The sequence below is a fragment of the Psittacula echo genome (assembly GCF_963264785.1).
Source record: "Psittacula echo genome assembly, chromosome: 24".
NCBI lineage: Eukaryota > Metazoa > Chordata > Aves > Psittaciformes > Psittacidae > Psittacula > Psittacula echo.
In genome coordinates this window covers 4,768,921-4,787,887 of record NC_137759.1, presented here as the reverse complement: position 1 = coordinate 4,787,887, position 18,967 = coordinate 4,768,921, and the positions used below count along the sequence as shown (strand labels likewise).

At 47.7% G+C, this 18,967-nt stretch overlaps 1 protein-coding gene across 15 annotated transcripts in view; it reads left to right on the top strand.

Moving 5' to 3' along the window:
- DOT1L (DOT1 like histone lysine methyltransferase) overlaps positions 1–18,881 on the top strand; it is a 73,294-nt gene extending 54,413 nt beyond the window's left edge. For 3 of the 15 annotated variants that reach the window (XM_080633741.1, XM_080633744.1, XM_080633745.1), the window contains 9 exons: positions 183–664; positions 916–1,039; positions 1,803–1,949; positions 3,169–3,295; positions 4,614–5,227; positions 5,934–6,139; positions 6,912–6,976; positions 7,740–8,711; positions 9,834–18,881. In XM_080633741.1, the coding sequence (XP_080489867.1) occupies positions 183–664; positions 916–1,039; positions 1,803–1,949; positions 3,169–3,295; positions 4,614–5,227; positions 5,934–6,139; positions 6,912–6,976; positions 7,740–8,711; positions 9,834–10,414 (3,318 nt within the window). In that variant the 3' untranslated portion in view covers positions 10,415–18,881. Of the gene's footprint in view, positions 1–182; positions 665–915; positions 1,040–1,802; positions 1,950–3,168; positions 3,296–4,613; positions 5,228–5,933; positions 6,140–6,911; positions 6,977–7,739; positions 9,627–9,833 lie in introns of all 15 variants that reach the window. The other 12 variants (XR_013958416.1, XR_013958417.1, XM_080633747.1 and 9 more) reach the window with 12 other exon arrangements.
- The last annotated feature ends 86 nt before the right edge of the window (positions 18,882–18,967 follow it).

Genomic DNA, 18,967 nt, shown 5'->3' with positions numbered 1-18,967 from the left:
CTTACCTGTGCCTTTTGATCACAAGCTCAGAGCAGCTTCTTGAAATCTGTTTTTCAAATTTTGGGTCTGTTGTTCCCAGAAATGGGGCTGCTTTTCCTAAGAAACATATGGAGGCAAAGCTCCATAATGTGCTAGAATTGCTAAGTGTGGTCTTTAATCATTGTCTTCCTCTTTGTTTAAAGATCAGCATTGTGGAACTTGAGAAGAGTCAAAGACAGCAGGAGCTTATGCAACTGAAATCATACACGCCGTCTGATGAGTCCCTGTCAGTACAGCTACACAATAAAACCCATTTGAGCCGTGATCCTGAGGCTGATCATGGCAGGTTTCAACTGGAGCTGGAATGCTCCAAGTTTCCTATGCCCCACATCAATGGCATGAGCCCTGAACTGTCCATGAACGGCCATGCTACTCCCTATGAAATTCACAACGCCTTTAGCAGGCCCTCTTCCAAGCAGAATACCCCTCAGTACACAACCTCTCACCTGGACCAAGAAATAGTTCCGTGTACCCCAAACCACAGCAGCAGACAGAAGGCAGACAAGATGACAAGCTTGTCCTTACCTGACTATACCAGGTTTTCCCCAGCTAAAATCGCACTAAGGAGACACTTGAATCAAGACCATGGAATCAATGGAAAAGCAACAGCTAATGAGATACAGAGGTGAGAGTGATCCCTTCCTAGGGTGGGAAAGGAGGGGTAATTGCTTGTTTTAATTACAGTGGTTTATTGGGATTGTGGAAAAATAGTTTACAAGTGAAGATTAATGAGCTATTAAAAGTTCTGTTTCCAGAAACCCAGCTGATAGGGGAAATAAGGTGATTCTGACAGCGCCTGGAGTTTGGTACAGGAATTCCTTACAAAAGAGAAGTCATTCACTTTTGTGGTCTAATGATCCTACATCTGTGTTCCAGAGCTGACCATGTCAAAGAGAATGGCCTTACATACCCAAGCCCTGGTATTTCAAATGGCATAAAGCTGAGTCCACAGGAAACTCGGCCCTCTTCCCCAGTGGCCTTACCAGTTGCAGGCGAGAAGGTAAGAGAGCTGCTTGTGCTCAAGTGCAGAGATGTTACACCTGGTAGAACAAGGAAGAAGTTGGCCACATTAGGGATTGCGGGCACCCTCCTTTCTGTGCTCTGCTCAGCATGGGAAATAACACAAAATATACAGTAGGTGTGATACAGCAGAAAATTGCTGGCCACAGGAAGAGAATACTGTGCTCATGAAAGATGTGCTTACCTCTGAGCTACTGATTTGTAGATGAGCTGCACCAGTAATGCAGTAGGACTTCTCTCTGCTCTGTTGTGTCTCTACTTGAGCTTGAAAAGTAGTGCTTTTCATACTTATAAAACTACAAATAACAAAAAATTGTCCCTGGCATTGCTCCAGCCATGAACCGTATTGGTGCTTGTTGCAGAGCAAGCAGGTGCCCTGTAATAGGAGGATACCATGGAAATATTTTTGGCTACTACATTTTCTGTGTACAGAGGGCCTCAAGATACGAGTTCTGCTTTTCACAGAGCTCTAACAATAACAGTAGGAAATGAGCTTGCCTAAGGCATCTTTTTCTGTATGTTTGGGGCCAGCAGTAGCTTGAATTTACATACTTCTGTGCTGTTGGATATTGGTAACAAAGCTGCTCCATGCATGCCCTGTCTTTGCTATATAGTCATTGCTATTCATCCTGTAATTCTTTAAAAGGGGGAGGGAATATAAATGAGCAGGTTACAGGTAGTTCGAAAAGTCTTCTAGTAACAGCATGTGGTTAAGAATGTTACTTTCTCTTTTGCATTTACAGGTTTTGAGAGAGAGAACCTCTGTGAGTAATGGAGAAACTATCACCAGCTTACCTATCAGTATTCCTCTCAGCACAGTGCAGCCCAATAAACTCCCTGTTAGTATCCCTCTGGCCAGCGTAGTCCTACCTAGCCGTGTTGAGAAGGTGGTGAGTAAGGGATTGTCAACACTTTCCATCCCTAACTAAAATCACAATGGGGAGTAAGGGGGTGCTGTGCACCAGAATCCTTAGTGGGCTGTTAATCTTGACTGATGCTTTGGGGGAGGCTGCTGTTGGGATGCATCCTCTTGGCTCTTGGTCATTCTGTAGGTTTTTCCTCTCATGTGACTGTGGGGTGGTGGTGTTTGCCAGGAAGGAAAGTAAAGTACCTGCCACAAGTGATCCTGGTCTTAAATGTCCAGCTGGGTGGAAGAAGCACAGAATCTGAGCGTTTGTGGCAGTGAAAGCAGAGAATCGCACATGTCAGTTTGTTTTAACCCCAGCCTTCTTGCATGGCCCTGGGAGACAAATTCTTCTGCCTCAGTTTGGTCATCTTAAAGCTGTCTGTAACAGGATGAACTCGAATAGCGCCTTGAGGCTGCAATACCTAATGTGTGAGTGACAGCTCTGGAGCAGCAGAGCAGATAGAGAACTTCTGGGGCATCTCTTTTTGAAATCCTGCTAAGTCTGTACCACTCAGTGGCAGAGGAGTTAAAAAAAGCCTGGTCCAGTTTCTTCCAGATGTTTGTCACTTAAGTGGTACAGCAGAGAACCAAGAAGTGTTTGCTCCATTATCTTTTTCCAGCTGAAGACTTGTAGTTGTAGCAGAGGTAGAGTCTGCCCAGCTGTGAGCAGAAGTTGTGTCCTCAGAGACAGTGTTAGCTCTGGGTGGTGTCTTTCACTTCAGCACATAGTTTATTCGGGCAACCGTATCCCAGTTGTTTTGCCTGCTTTAGGAAAACACCGTTTGTGTACCAGAGAATACAGCCTGATGCATTCCATGTTCACTTTGGTGGTGTTATGGGGAACTTCGTGTGCACTGGCTTGGAGACGTGGTACAACCATTTGTTTCCTTTCTGGCTGCCTGTGAAGCAGTGAACTCTGATTGCAGTGCTGTCCTGAGTCTAAACTTCCTGGGATGATGGGCCTGCGCTCCCTCTATCTGCATGGTATCTGCTGTGTGCTAGATACTGTTGCAGTATCATTAATCCCAGTATTTATATTTGTCCTGTAATATGCTGATTGATGCTTTTGTCAAAATAAGCAGAATCTGGGACATTTAGGAAGTAGAAGCACTTGGTCGATCTACTATTGCATGTGAATTTGGTTTAAAACTGTTGACTTTTGAGTATACTTCCTGTACTAAAATGCCTGTTTCTCTCCCCAGAGAAGCACACCTAGCCCAGTTCACCAGAGTAGAGACTCCTCGACACTTGAAAAGCAGATTGGTGCTAGTTCTCATAATGGCGTAAGCAATGCTGCTGGAAACAAGCCACTGGCTTTGGCTACCTCAGGTAACAGCCTTACCTACACGCAGGTGCCCTGTCTGTGGGGACAGCACCCCCGAGCATTTCTTGTCAGGTCACTCCGTGCTAGAGAAATGTGGGTTTTGTAACCAGACTTAGATGCATTCTGCCATAAGGGATTGGTGCCTTTAACTGAACTGCAGCATTTTGCAGTGTACATTAATAATTGCTTTTTGCAAATTCTTCTGTGTGGATTAAGAGATTCCTACCTTTAGGATGTGGCAAACCAGTGAAGTGTTCTGTAGCTCTGCTATGAGCTGATGATCGGGCTTTCGAAGTTTCATTTTACAGAGTGAGGTTTTAATATCAGAATTAATTTTGCAGGTCACACTGGTGCCTTGTGAGCAGTTGTAAAGGCACAAGTATCTGGGTAGGAAGAAAGGCTGAATGAGAGAGGATGGAGATACCTTGAGTGCAGACACTGCTTCTGAACTTGCTCATCTGATGAAATTGTGGCCTTTAGTTATTCAGGATATGGCAATGTTGTGGACCAGGAAAAGTAGGCTCTAGCATCCAGAAGTTATTGTACAGCTGATCCCTCATCAGAAAGTGCATGTGTTCCTGATGTTTACCACCTCAAGGGGCTTGTGTTGTTTCTAGCATCTGTTTTGCAAAGGAGGGCTTGGCTGCAGTTTTCTATACAACCAATGACGTATTTAAAAACCCGTTTGTTATAAACCAACACTGTGTTTCCTTCTCCCCCTTCCACTTAGACAGCCCAGAGACAGGCCTCAGTACAGCACTGAACCCATTTATGATACACCATGGCAAATACTTCATTCACTTTCCAACCTTCCTGTCATGGCATTCTTCTGCCTCAGTGTCTCTGAAGATCCCCCGTCACTTCCTAAGCCACAGCCTTTTCTTTAATGTAGAGAAGGAAGTGAGCTGTAGGGATGACCAAGTCCCTTCTTTTTTGGGGAAGGGAACAGGCTGCATTTGGCCATCTATTTCCTTGACGATAGGAAGGAGTTGAGAGTAGAGAAGCCCTGATTTCAAGAGATGTAATAGCTCAGCTTACACTTGAATTCCCTTTTAAAAAAGAGGTAGAGCGTAGGGTCTCTTTACATATCACATGAGTTTTCCTGAACTGGCAAAAGAGCAGAGCAAATCATTAATCCCTAACTGAAGCCACCAGCCCACAGAGCCACGTTCTCAACTGCGCTGTGTAAAAAGCAGCTTTGAGTTTCCTGTGTCTGCTGATCTCCTGGAGGTAGAGCTGAAACCACTCCCAGTCATCCCAGAAATCTAGCACTGTGAACTGTCGCTCAGCAGAAGCAATGATGTATACTTTCCCTTCCAACAGGTTTTTCTTACTCTTCTGGCTCCGTGGCAGTCAATGGAAATCTTACAAACAGCCCAGCCCATCTTAACCATAGTGTTGATCAGGCAGCTCTGGACGACTCTGGGAGTCTGTTTAACTCAGTAGGGTCTCGGAGTTCCACTCCACAACATCCTTTGCTAATGATGCAGTCAAGGAACTCTGGGCAAAACTCCCCTGCTCACCAGCACTCAACAAGCCCCAGGTTAAATGGCACATCCCAGAGCCTGGTAGGGGTATTGCAATATGCAGATGCTCAGAAGATGTTTGCCGAAGGAACAAAGGGGGATCTTCAGTCTGATGCAGCGTTTTCAGATCCTGAGAACGAGGCCAAGAGAAGAATCATCTTTACAATCTCTCCTAATACAGGACATGTAAAACAATCCCCTTCCAACAAGCACAGTCCTCTGCCCACGAGCGCTCGGCTGGACTGTGGCCAAGCACACGCGCAGGACGGGAAGAAGCGAGGCCGGCGGAAGAGATCCTCCACTGGGAATCTCAGCGGGAACTCCGGGGTCTCCCCTAAACGCAAATCCTTACCTACTGTGTCTGGACTCTTTACGCAACCGTCGGGTTCACCGCTCAATATCAACTCCATGGTAAGGGCAGAAAGGAAGAGCTCTAGCAAGAGAGAAGGGCTTGGGAAGGCTCTTGGAATTGGAAATAAGCTTCAGCTATTCTTTGGTGTACTCCCAGGCTGTTATAGTAGCTAGACCTGGTGTGAAGAGCCTGTGTGAAAATGGCCCTTCTGAGAGGCCAGGGAATTGCTGAAAAGTTGGGGAGCTATTTCTGTAGAGGGAGAACATCTGCAAGGAGTTCTTTGCTGACAGAGCATTGAAAATTAAAAGTAATAATCTTTCCTTAGGACACAGACCTTGTTCCTGCAGTGAAGTTGGTTTTTTAGGCTCTAGGTTAAATATTTTGAAAATAGTTTAAACTAAGAGTGACTAAATAGCTTACGAGTGCCAGAAGCATATGGCATTCTTGCATAATTAAGCCAGCTATACAAGTTGTGTTCATCTGGTCCTGCAGTGGTAGTTTGAGAAGAAATGTGATTACCCCGTGTTTTCATTTCTGCGTTAAAACACAAAAGGCAAAGAATGAAAATTAGCTGGTTTTCTGCTATATTTAAGCTTTCATCCCAGGTTTTAGTGCCGGGTGGTGAACAGCAGCAGTGCTAAACAAGCAGCTGCTGCCGTATCCTAAAGCTGAGCAAGTTAAGCCTGGTTTTAATACCCTTAGTAAGATGCTTTGTTTTTAAAGGGATACTCTCATCTGTAACTGCTTTCTTTCCTTCTTGCCCAGGTCAATAACATTAACCAGCCTTTAGAAATAACAGCCATTTCCTCTCCTGAAAACTCCCTGAAGAACTCTCCTGTTCCTTACCAGGATAATGACCAGCCCCCGGTACTGAAAAAGGAAAAGCCCCTGCTTCAGACCAATGGCGTTCATTACTCCCCTCTAACATCAGATGAAGAGCAGGGATCTGAAGATGAGCACAACAGCAGCAGGTGAATACCCAGGGAAAGGTTTCAGGATGAGATTTCTCTGGGAGCTGATAATGGTGCTCTAAAAGGAGAGGTTCGCTAAGCCGCCTTTGTTCCCTTTGCTTGGAGGCTGATTCCGTTATGCCAAGCCTCTTATGTGGCTGAAACTGTGAACAGGGAAGGTATTTAGGAAGTAGTGCTTGAATGTGGGAGCTGTTGCTGTGTTTGCAAGGCTGGCAGCCTGGCCTTGGAAAGAATTAGTGTAGAAATGCATTTTTACTACACTGCTTTGTGGTGGTAGTGAGGCTGTGTGTGTAATCTTTAACTATGAGCCTGTCTCCTGCTTACTCCCAGTTTCAGCTTGGTTCCAAACTCTTTGCTTCCTGCCCCAAACTGCTGGCTGATACATTGCTCTGCAAATTGATTATTCATCACCCTTTGCCTGCCTGTGGGGTGCAATTTTTTCCTTGTTTAAGGTACTGGAAAAGTAACCACTTTTGTAGAAACAGAAGCAACAGCCTGCTTTTGTTGTGAAAGAAAAGCAACAAAGAAGGGCTCCGAACGTGCACTAATCTCGGCAAAGAACAGTAATTCTGTAATAGCTTCTACTTAAAGTTTGTGGTGGATTTTTTTAATGCTTTTAAGCTCTTTTAGTAACATAGAGCTATCTAGATGACTTGGCTTTTTGTACTCTAATCAACTGTTAAGTCGTGAACATGAGGAAGACACGTTACGAGAGTGGTTGTGCAACAAAAGGTCTGCAGTGAGTGCTATAATCTTTTTCTTTTCCCACTAGAATTGAGAGGAAAATTGCAACAATCTCATTGGAAAGCAAATCTCCACAGAAGACTGTTGAAAATGGTAGGTGTGAGGAATGTTAGTTGTTGTAATGGATGGGCTTGGGCATGGGTGTCTGCTTCTGACTGAAGCTGTCAGTAGCAGGAGTTTCTGTGCTCTGTGCTGCTAAGCAGAGTGCAGTTCGGCCAGGGCAGATTTACAGATTTGGGATTAGTTCTTTCTGTAATCACAAATCCCTAGAGCTCTGACCAGGGTTTTTCACTGACTGAGGGTTTGAGGAGGGATCTGTAATACAAAGATGAAGGAAGAAGTAGCTCAGCATCCCGTGTGGCGTCAAGTTTAGTGAGTAGACACCGTACAGATTTGGGACATGATTTCCCTTGGCTGGGGTAGATCAAAGATTTTAATGGCTTTAACCTGCCAGAGGGCAGACTGAGATGAGCTCTTAGGCAGAAGCTCTTCCCTGTGAGGGTGCTGAGGCGCTGGCCCAGGGTGCCCAGAGAAGCTGTGGCTGCCCCATCCCTGGCAGTGTTCAAGGCCAGGTTGGACACAGGGGCTTGGAACAAGCTGCTCTAGTGGAAGGGGTCCCTGCCCGTGGCAGGGATTGGAGCTGGAGGAGCTTCGAGATCTGTGATTCTCGAACTTCTTCAGAGCATTAAAGTAAATTTTAAGAACTTAAGGTGACTTCACAAATATTTCTGCCATTGGATCCCAAATAGACTTACAGCCTGATAGAATGTGTGTCTGAAAAATTAAACCCCTCTTCTTAATGAGCAGATTCAGTGAATGATGGTTTTTGACACTTACAACTCTTCTCCCAAACTAGGTGGCAGCTTAGGTGGGAGGAAACAAGCACAAAGCAACGAGAACATGAATAGCAGTAAATGGAAATCTACTTTTTCACCAATATCCGACATCAACCTGACCAAAACTACAGATAGTCCCTTGCAGTCGGTTTCATCTCTGAGCCAGAATTCGCTGTTTGCCTTCAGGCCCTCCACTGAGGATAGCTTTGCCATGGATGCCAAGATCACTGCACACCCCAGGAAAACCATTGCCATGCCCTCCTCCGGGGCGGATGGGCTCAGCCCCAGTACAAACTCCACTAATGGCTTTCCATACAATGGTGGACTGTCAAGTGACATGGGTTTACACAGCTTTATCGATGGTGCTTCTCTTCCACATAAGGCTTCGGATGTGACGACTTCCAACTGCACCCTGGGTTTCCAGTCACAGCGAAGCAAAGATGTGGGGGTATCGGAAACGAATCCTTTCTTGAACAAGAGGCAACTCGAAGGCCTCAGCAGCACGAAAGGAGAAGACTTAAATCGGGCAGGGGTCAAAGGCAAAGAGATCAGCGAGATCAGCATCCGCACTGGGGGTTCTGCAGACAAAAACTCTTTGCAGCATAACGGAAAGGTTGGCAAAGGACGGGACCGAGATGTGGAGTTTAAAAACGGCCACAACCTTTTCATTTCTGCTGCTGTTTCCTCTGGTGGCCTTCTGAATGGTAAAAGCCTTTCTACTGCTGTTTCTTCAGCAGGCAACCCAGCATCTTCTGTTCAGACGCACCATCCTTTCCTAAACACTTTGACCACTGGATCACAGTTCCCCCTCGGCCCCATGGCCTTGCAAGCAAACCTCAACTCGGTGACAAATTCCTCAGTATTGCAGTCCTTATTTAATTCAATGCCAGCTGCTGCCAGTCTGGTCCACGTGTCATCAGCTGCAACCAGACTGACTAATTCTCACACTATGGGGAACTTCTCTCCTGGGGTTACAGGTGGAACAGTTGGAGGTAGGCAGAACTCTTTCTCTGGTATAAGACAGGGCCTAAAGGAAAGTCTGACACTGCCTCTCCAGGGGTGAAACCCTTTCATTTCTGCAGGATGTGAAGCAGATCTGTCCCACATAACCAGTCTCCTCTATCTCTCGGAAATGCTAGGATGAGTGCAGTTCCCCACAGTGAAATCTCATGAGCTTTGCCTACTAGATGAGCTTGTTGTATCACCTTTAATGAAACAATACACCCAGACTTTGTGATTTCATAATGTATGCTTGTTCAGATGTTGCTGTGTTGGAACCAGCTTGGGTCCGCCTGCAGGTAAAAGATTTAACTTGTCCTGGTACCAAGTTGGGGATCTCTAACTTGACAACTTGAGTAAAGGTTGAGATTAGGCCTTGAATGGAATTAGCATGATCCAGGAAGAGCAAAACATCAGTGCCTCTTCAGAGGAGATGGTGTTGGGAATTGCGTAGCATTCTGGCTCTTGAATGGACATGGAGAGCATTTCTTTGCCAGGAAGGGCAATGCCATATGCACCTTGCACTTCTGGGATTCTGCACAGGCTTGGCTTCTGTGGCCCAAACCGGAGACAAGCTGGCAGGACTAGAAGATAGTCTGAACCTGCCGTTACTAAGTGTCCAAGGCAGTTTTTCTTACCTGTCCATAATCATTCAGGCACCATGTCGGGAAATCCTAACTCTCACATCTCTCAGCACGTAGATTTGCTGGAAATACAATCTCCCCTCTGCTTTCCTGTAAGTGGGAAAGCAGGAGGGTGGGGAGGGAAGAGCAGCAATTTGAGTCTCCAGATATACAACTCTAAAGACCACGTAATCTCATCAAAAGTCCACCTGTGTGGTATAGAACTGACAGTTCTTGGGTCTGACCATTTTTCCTCGTGGCATTTAGAGGTTGGCAGTAGGAAAGGTAAGTGAAATCTTTTGTACCTCCTGGCCTGCACCATTATCTCTCATTGCTTGCTACCTTCTCATGCTGCATATTTTTGTATGGGGCTGTAACTATTTTGATTTTGCTTGTTTTCTTTTTATTTTTCTTTTTGGTTTTGTTTCTCTTGTCACTTGAGACTGTACAAAGCCCGTCTGTTGAAGCTGAGTTTTTCTCTCCTGTTTGCAGGTATTTTTAACCATGCGGTGCCTTCTGCCTCCTCTCCTCATCAGTTTGGAGCCAGTTTCAGCAGCAGTGCTGTCTCTAGCAGCACAGTGCTAAGCTTAAACCCTCTGCAGGCTGTTGCCAGCACCTCATCCTCATCCTTCCCACCCCCTTCCTCTAATTTAGTAACATCTAGTGAGACTAGATCTGCTCAGCACCTCAACAGAGCGCCAGTGCAATCTGTTTTCCATCCCCCTCCTAACGTTTCATTGCCCCCACCTCCTCCATTGCTCGCTTCTAACTCCGAGCCTGCGCTTCTGCAGAACCTGCCATCCATCCCACCTGGTGAAGCCTTTTTGCCACCCTCTTCTGCTGCTTCTGTCCAACCTGCTAACGCTTCTTTGTCTATTAAGCTAGCTTCTCTGCAGCACAAAACCTCCCGCCCCTCCTTTACAGTCCATCACCCGCCTCTGCCCCGTTTGGCGCTGGCACAGTCCGCGCCCATGATCACGCAGTCCAACGCTGCTGGCACGGCCGCTCTGTGGGTCACACTTGGCATGCAGCCTCCTTATGCTTCGCACCTTTCTGGGGTTAAGCCACGATAAAGAGCTTGCTTAGCTAACAGTTCTTATTTTGTAAGGTAAGGCTAGATCAAACAAAAGAGGAGTTTTGTACAAGATGCTGAATGATGCTTCTTGCTTTTCAGAGAGAGGTTGGGGATGGGCTCTGGGGAAGAAAAACCTCTCAAATGTGGGAAGCAAATGATTTGATGGCAGAGGATGGAGAGTCTTAATGCTCTCTGTTCTGGGAGTCAGGATTTCTCGACAAGGAGTGCTTACAATAGTATCTCTGGTCTGTCTTGTCTGACATGAGGATTATGTTCAGGTTGAGATCACTTCATGCAAATGTTTATTTTGAAGATCAGGAATCAAGAGGAAATGTCTATTTTTAAGTATGGTTTTATACAGTTACTGGAAGTGGTTGTTGCCTGTTCCCCCCTCCCTTCTTCTTGCCTTCCGACACAGACTGTTGCATCTCCCCAAGTCCATGTCCGCATAGCGTTAGGCTGCCTGGTGGTGCTGCTTTGTGACTCTCTGTGGCAATGTGGTGGTCTTGGTTTTACTGCCACTCAGTAACAACTGCTCTAAATAATCACAGAGTTAAAAATAAATCTCTGGTTTATGAGCTGCAGCTTTGTCTTGCAGAGCAAATGCACTGGTCTTGCATCGCACTTAATGTGCCCCCTGCATCAATGGCAAACACAACCTCAAGTAGCAAAGGGTTGTGATTTATCTGTGTGCTATCGCTTCCTTGGACTTGCCTGCAAGGGCTGAGAGTCACCAACTCACCAGATGCTCTATTTATCCTCACTTGGCAATCGCTGGCTTACTGAGTACACTGTGAATGAGAACACAGGGAATGTTCAGGGTTAACTGTGCTCCGTGCTTCATAAAGGCTGGGGCCACAGAAGAGAGGAGGGGTTCTGGAGACTGTGTGCATTTTTACCGAAGCAGGTATTTAAATGTCTTTAGAGTAACTCCAGAATAACGTGCACCACTACAGAGTTGGCTACTGTTAATGGAAATACTCTGTGGCATCCTGATGTAACAGCTTGTGCTTGCAAAGTGAAATCGGTCTGTTAGGCCCCAGGGCTTGCTCCGTGCTTTTCTTGTAGGTCTTTATATGTTGTTGCTGTTCTCTGATACCAAAGCTACATACAATTTATGGTTGAATACTCTTTGCCACTTATAAAGCATATGACTCAATTACAATATATACCTGAGAGATTCTTTTGACTGTGCCTTGTCTATAGTGTCTTCATCATCAAATTGCTCCACAGACACAAACAAATCCTCATTAGGCTTTTGTGAGGCATGTAAGTATTAATTCCTCCTTCCGTACAAGGAAGTGAGGCTGAGTTTTGAGTAACGTGGTCCCTGCGTGCCAGCAGAGAGCAACAGTGTGATGTGAAAGGGGCTTGAAAGACCCTGAATAGAAATGAGATGGGGGAGAAGGGTCAAGGAGGGGGTTGTATCTGTGAGACTCAGGTGAGAACAGCGTGAAAGCCTTGTGCTGAAGCAGTTGTCTTACCTGGAACTGAGGTTATACTGGGCTAGACTCTGCCATCCACGTGATGGGCCCTGTCACAAAATGGTTCTGAGCAGAATAAGCAAGGCACAAAAGTGACGGATGGAGCAAAGTAGCTGGATGACAAAGCTGGCCTGCGGAGCAAAGCAACAGAAGTATTGCTACCAGGAGATGGTGTGTGACAGATGGACCGTAGCTGTGGTCCTGCTCTGTGCGACTCTTGAACGTAGGTCAAATACTTGAGCAGTTCATTGACTTTGGTGTGATTACTGTGCTCAAAGTCCTGGGTGAACCAAGGCTGAACTCTGGGATCGGGGGCTAAACTGCTTTGCTTCCCTCCCAGGGTAATACAAAATGCAAAGCAGATTAGTGTGTGCTAGGAAAAGGTGAAGTGCAGAGGGGGGATCCTTACTTTCCCCACCTCAAAGTCCTTCATGGGAGGACCGAGTTCAATGTGCTTACACTGTTCAAGGCCAGGTTGGACACAGGGGCTTGGAGCAAGCTGCCCTAGTGGAAGGTGTCCCTGCCCATGGCAGGGGGTTGGAACTGGAGGAGCTTTAAAGGTCCCTTCCAACCCAAACCATTCTATGAAAGCTTAAAACCAGCTGTGAGGCTGCGTGTTGCTCCTGGAGGCATCCTTTCTGTCTAACTGCAGTTGGGACAAGAGTTGCTCCTCCTTTGCTGGCTGGCAAGGTCTTGGAGCAGTGTAGAAATGATTGACACATCTAACACGTGGCAGAGTTTTGTCTTTTATTTAGATGAGTCTCTTCCTCTCCTCCTGTTGTGCAGGTAACTAGGATTTCTACCTCAACCCAATGTGACCTATGCAAGGACAACGTGGACCAACTTCACTCGGCTTCCACTGAAAGGTGCTCACCTGGCCTGTGCAGGGGTTTCTACTCTTACTACTGGACAAAATAAAACCATAAAAAGACCTAAACAACAGAGAAAAGATTTACTGTGAATCTGAGTTAAAAAAAACAGAAAAAAGACAAAAAAAAAAAAGGGCAAAAGAAATGCTTAAAGCTCCAGTTTGTATTGTTGATAGTTTAGATAAAGTATTTATCTTTTTTTTAAAGTGAAAACAATTTTGACTTATTTTATTCCACCTAGAATCATAAACACAACTTATTCTTAAATTTTCTGGTTAATAAAGGACTGGCACACCAGCAGAGATGTGAAGAGCCTCCTCTCGGTGCTATTTCATCCGTCAGAACTGTGCCTCTAGTTTGAATCCTTGGTGCTGAATTTGAAGGGTTGAGCAATGCCAAACCCAGTTCTCAGAAGGGTCTGCAGCTTATTTACTCACCTTGCCCTGTTCATATGCCAAAAGCCATCTGGTTCGCAGCAGTGGGAGCTACAGAGAAAGGCAGGCTTCTAACTAAAGCTGTGTTTTAATTGGAACTCTGTTAACTGGGGGGGGTTTAACTGTGTTTCATTACCAACCAGAACTCGGGTTCTCCTCTGGGGTGGCCCAGGTGAGCTCCACCAGCTCAGGCACCTTTGAAAGGAGGAATCCCAAGTCCTGCCCCATTCGAACTACTTCACTGGGCCGTTTGCCATTGCTGGTGGCACTCAAGTCACTGTGAATTTTGGTAGCTAGTCTGGTACCTTGTTTTGGGATGTCATTGGCATATGCACAGGGGGTGTGATCACTGGTGTTGGTCAGGTAGGCCCTTGCTACAACGTTGGGAAGACTGAACGTAGGGCTTCTGTCCTGGTGCAGGTAGCAGATTTTCTCAGCTTGCTGTTTTTTGTTCCAAGTACAATGTATTTTGTTAATAGGGTTTTGATACTTGAGTCAGAAATGGATCAGCCGTGTACATTGATGGACAAAGTGCATTTTGCTTTTGTATTTCCTTGCTTTTAAGTAGGTCTAAATGGTAGTTCACAAAAACACCCCGATCTTGCCTACGTGCTGCCACACGATCCGACTGGTGCAGTTCCTGTATTGTGATTTGGTGTTCTGTGTACAGAAAGGGCTGCTCCGAGCAGCAGCTGTATTTTATAGAGATGTGATGAGAAAAATATAAATTTCATATACTTTTATTTCATTTATTTTTAGATTGTACAATGCACAGTAAACTTGTAAAAACTTATTTATTCGAGTGCACAAAGGGAGGAGGAGGATGATCCATTCAGTAGAGATCACACTGGGCTGTGGTTCAGACTGGGCCAGGTACCACTAAAGGAAACTACAGTCAAAGAAGGGGAATTGCAACAGCAAAATGACGTTTAGGCTTTGGGGAACATCTTCCTGCCAGGCCTGTGCTCCGAGGGGCAGCCCTGAGTGCTCTGCATCGGAGTGCTCGCTGTCCTGGAATCCCATCCGGGTCGGTCGTGCTCCCTGTGGAGTCTCCCACCTCCAGCAGTCGGGCATTCCCCTCGGCCTTGGGCTCTGCCAAGGCCAGAGCATCCCATGGTCACAAAGAACTCGTTCATAGCTGCTTAACTCCGGCCTCAGGGTTTGAAGTCAGCACGAGACCTCTGCCCTGTGCGCTCCCTTGTGTGCTCGCTCCTGCTGCCTGGCTCCGTGAGGAACGGCTGCGAGCGCCGTGCTGGCGTGTTCCAGAGTGGTCCTTGAACTCCACAGGCTCCTACGGATTTCAGTGAGGCCCTTTCCTCTGTACCTCATCCCTGGCAATCTTAGTAGAGATCTAGGACAAAGTGCAGTTATTCTGTTGATTCCCAAGTGTGTCTTCCATAGGCAGCCTTCGTGCGCGGAAGCTGTTGATCTGAGTGCGCCGCCTTACTCGCTGGAAAGGGAAGGGATTGATAGCCCTGGAAATTAGGGACATCTTGGAACCGTTTTGTGCTTTGCATGTGGGAGAGGACTCGACAGCGACGCGCCCTGCTGAGTTCCTAACAGAGACATGGAAACCTGGAAAAGGGCAAAGATGCTCAGAGGGTGAGAGCTGAGAAGCATCCGGTAGCTTCTAGTAGAAGCCGTACACAGTTTATGTCCTGGAATCCAGGAAGACAATGTAACCCAGATGTTGTGCAGCTGGGAGTCGGGCAGCTCCAGCTTCTTCCAGCTCCTTGAGGGACTGGAAGTTGCAGAGCTGCCTTAGCATCCTTCCCGGCAGGCGGCAGAGTGCTCGGTGTCTGAAGGCTTTACCGTGGTAGGCTGTGCCTGAGCAATTGCTGGAGGGGCAGCGGCCTTAATTCTATCTCCCCCTTATCATTTATATCCCTGCTGAGAAAGATGAGGGCACCCAAGCTTTTAATTGCTGCTTTTCAGATCCTTTTCTGAAAAGGGACCAAGATTCGGTGTTCCTTGGACCTTTCATGCTCCCCTTCAGCTTTGCCCTGAGCTTCATGGCAATTCAGCAGTTGGTGTCTGGGGAGCAAGGTGGAACTGTAAGGCATGGTTACACCTGGCATTGAGTAATTGCATTGTGTGGCAGCTACGATCTAAATCCTTGTAGTAATCCCCACTGGGATGTGCTTCCAGGAAGGTGCCCCGAGGAGGTAACGCTTGTGGGGAGCAGTGCTGAGATGGGAGCCAGGCAAGTGCAGGGCCTGGGACTGGTGTCTTCGGGTTGTATTATCTGGGAGATGCTGCCAAGGGATTTGTGGTGGTGTCTTCGGCACTCCCTGATCTTCTCTCGCTTTGCCATAACCTTGGCCACGTTCAACCTGTTTCTGCTCTGTCTGCCAAAGGGGAGAGCATTTATCTTGCTGTGGGGCTGCTGAAGGCATAGCTTTGAGCTGTTAAGATCTGATCCAGATGGCTACAAGACCCTCGTGACCCTCCTGTAGGAATGCTGTGCCAGGGGTCTGGAGCCTGTTTCCAATAACTGGAGATACTTGCGAGAAGCCGAAGCCGAGCAGCCAGTTCCAAAAGGGGATTCCTTCTGCGTGACCACATCCTGCCGGGTCCACTCGTTCCATGGCTGTCCCACAAGTTCCTTCTCCTCCGTGCCGCTGCTGCCAGGGACTTGTCAGGAAGCTCAGATACAGCTTGGAGCACTTGGAGCACGTGCGGTGCCAAGAGGAAAGAAGGAACTTCCTGAGCCTTGTGCTGAGCAAAGCCTGCGCTCGCTGCTGCCTGGCAGGGACCAGCCCTGCTCTTGCCTGGGGATTTGCTGCCTCTGGCTTGGGCTCAGTCCACCGGGATCCACCAGGCTGCGAGGCTCCGAAGGCACCAGATCTCAACGTGCTCTTTGCTGTGCATTCATCATTCAGCAACGATTCCTCTGTTAGCCGGGGCATGAGGGGCACCAGCAGTCCCATTGCTCTGCTTTTCATGTAGAGGAGGGAGAGGGTGGGAAGATGTTGCTGGAGGACATAAAGGAAGGGGGAGTTGCCAACATCGGGGAATGCAGCACCTCCTGGATGATCGTGGCACCATCTCCAGCTGGTTTCTTCCAATGGCAGGGACTCGTGTCTGCTTGACCAGAGGAACAGACAAATACCTTCTTGTGCTTCCAGCTCGTTTCCTTCCTTCCTGATGGCAACAACCGCTTGATCTTGTGGTGCCCGCTTTGTGCTCACCCTGCTGCTGGCTGGGGCTGGGCTGAAGCTGAATTCCCCTGTGCCGGGACTGGCTGCTGGGGTGTGCCTATGGGATGGAGGTCAGCTTGTAGGGACTGAGCCTGTGGTTGCGCCTACGGTCACTGACGCACCCAGGCGAGGAGGTTGCATCGCTTGAACGTAAAGGGAGCCACCGGTCACTGGTTTTGTGAGTCCAGAGCTTTCAGACCCCCAGGGCTTGGCACTCCTCGGCCTTGAAGCTCACCCAGCCCAGTTACTTCACCTCGGTGTTGAGTTGCTTTCTTCTTTACACTTGAGCAGGTAACTTCTCCGTTTGAAATCTGCCGAGCAGAGGTTTCAGGCTTGGCGAGCTCTTCCTTTGCATCTGAATCACATCTCAAGATGCTTCAGTATCACTTGGCCGCGGGGCCGGGTGTGTGTCGGTGCCTTCAGGAGGTTCCTTCTGACAGGTTTGGTGCCCCTTCCTCAACCTCCTTCTTCAGGGGTTGGGGGAGGTGACTTTAAAGGTCCCTTCCAACCCAAACTCCTCCTATCTGCAATGGTCGCGGGGTTCAGGACCGGCGTGGTTTGGTTCTGCGGGGATTTTGTGTTTAGAAAGCAGCCTCTGCTCCCCTGACCTGTTCTGGTTTCCACTCGGAAGAGCCCCAGCAGAGGAGCGGCTGCGGGGCAGGGGGAGCACCCGCGGGTGCGGAGCTGGCATCTGCCATGGGTCGGTGCTGGTTTTGGTGGGACGCGGTGGCTGTGCTGCAGCTCATCTCCTCCCAGGCTCTCCACGCTCTTTGTCACCCTGTGGGGACACTGGCACAAGGCTGCTGAGCCCTCGCTCTGCCGGCGGCTCCCAGCCCTGCTCCAGGAGCTACTGGAAGAGGAGGCTCAGTTGTTGGGCTGCCGATGGTGACTCCTCTCCAGAGCCAGGCCCCCCCATGATCCTTCCTTCCTCGGCTGGGCTGGAGCTGGTGCTGATCACGTCCAGGCACGGTACCAAAGGTACTTCCCCAGCCCGGGGTCACTGCCCCTTCCCATGGCAGAAGATGCTCCTTAGAACTGATGTGATGGGAGGAGGCTTTGGTGGATCGAGTCCTAGGTACAAACCATCCTGTGCTGAATTCAGTCTTTGAACACAGGGTTTGGAAGCCTGAACGTTATGGGTGTGCTTCTTTCTTGGAGGGAGTTATCCCACCCCACCCAGCTCTTGACAGATTCTGCTTTCCTTGTTTTGCCTGAGCCAAAAGCACAAAGAGGATTAAGTGGTGGGAGCTCCAAGTAATGATTCCTCTGGGGAAGGTGCGGATGTTGTTGCAGGGGACTGCAAACCAACAAGAACGTGCTTGGAAACTACAGTTTGGGGAGAAGAAACGATTCAGTGTTCCAGTGTTTTTGTGACCTATCCCTGCCGCACTGAGCAGACATCACAGGAAGGGATTGGGAAGCTCAGCTCTGCGCTCCCTGTAGGAGTTTTCCACTTTTTATGGCTGTTCCGAAGGTTTTTTCCTCCTTTTTGTTTGCTCCATTGCTTGCACGTCAGGTTTTCACTGAACGAGGGATTGCCACTTTTAAGGGTGGTCTTGGGCCATGGTTTATTTATCCTTATGCATTATAAATATACAAGTGTCTATTTAGACTGAGTATTGCAAGAAAAGATGGGAACTTCAGGGTTTAAACCTAAGACACAAAGGGAAACACTTCCGCAGCGCATTTGCTGTTTGTGACCCTGCTTCTCCAGTTTTTCTGGGTTAAACCCCAAAATCCCATCTCAAAGCGCCGAGATTTGGGATGCGAACCCTGAAGTTCTCATGGTTGGGACCCCTCGGTTTGCTCGAGGGGTCGCTGGTGCAGCCCCATCGCTTTGGATGGTTTTGGTTGTGGAGCTGAGGAGGCGGAAGGGGCTGAGCCAGCCTTTTGTAACCCGCTCCTCTTGGAAACCCCGACTCTTTAGGTCTCTGTTCTACTTCAAGGTGTCAGAGCCTGCCCCTGCCGAGTGGGCCCTGGATAGGGAAAGCAGGAGGTGAGGAGGTTGCTGTTGCTCAGGAATTGATTCGTAAACTTTTAACTACTAATGAAATCCATTTTGAAGTGGATTTTTACCCCCCCCCCCCCCCCCCGTTTTCTTAGGGCAGTGATAATGGGATGTTTCCTAGTGACTAGGAATTAGTTTATATAATTTTAGTCTATTAAATTGAATTATTTAAAATTCAAACTTCCCCTAATTTATCTTTTATTTTTGTTGTTGTTGTTGTTGGAGTTTTGGTTTATACCGCTCAGTTGTCCTTTCATTCTTCCATAGAACTAGAATGAATTCTTCTGCTGTGTATATATGTATGTATAATATATATATTTCCACCCTGCCTTTCTAATTCTCCCCAATGTAAGAGTTAGGGGTTTTTTTTCTTTCCCCCCCCCTCCCTCCACTTAATTTCTTGTGTCTTTACCTTGATTTGTAATTGAAACAATGCTTTGAAGTTTGGTCTTTATATTAAAGTGTCTGTATTTTAATACACCGTGTTGTTGTGGCGTTTCACTGCTTCAGCAGGGCCGGTGCCAGCATCCAGCAAGGAAATGAGGGCTCTGGATGT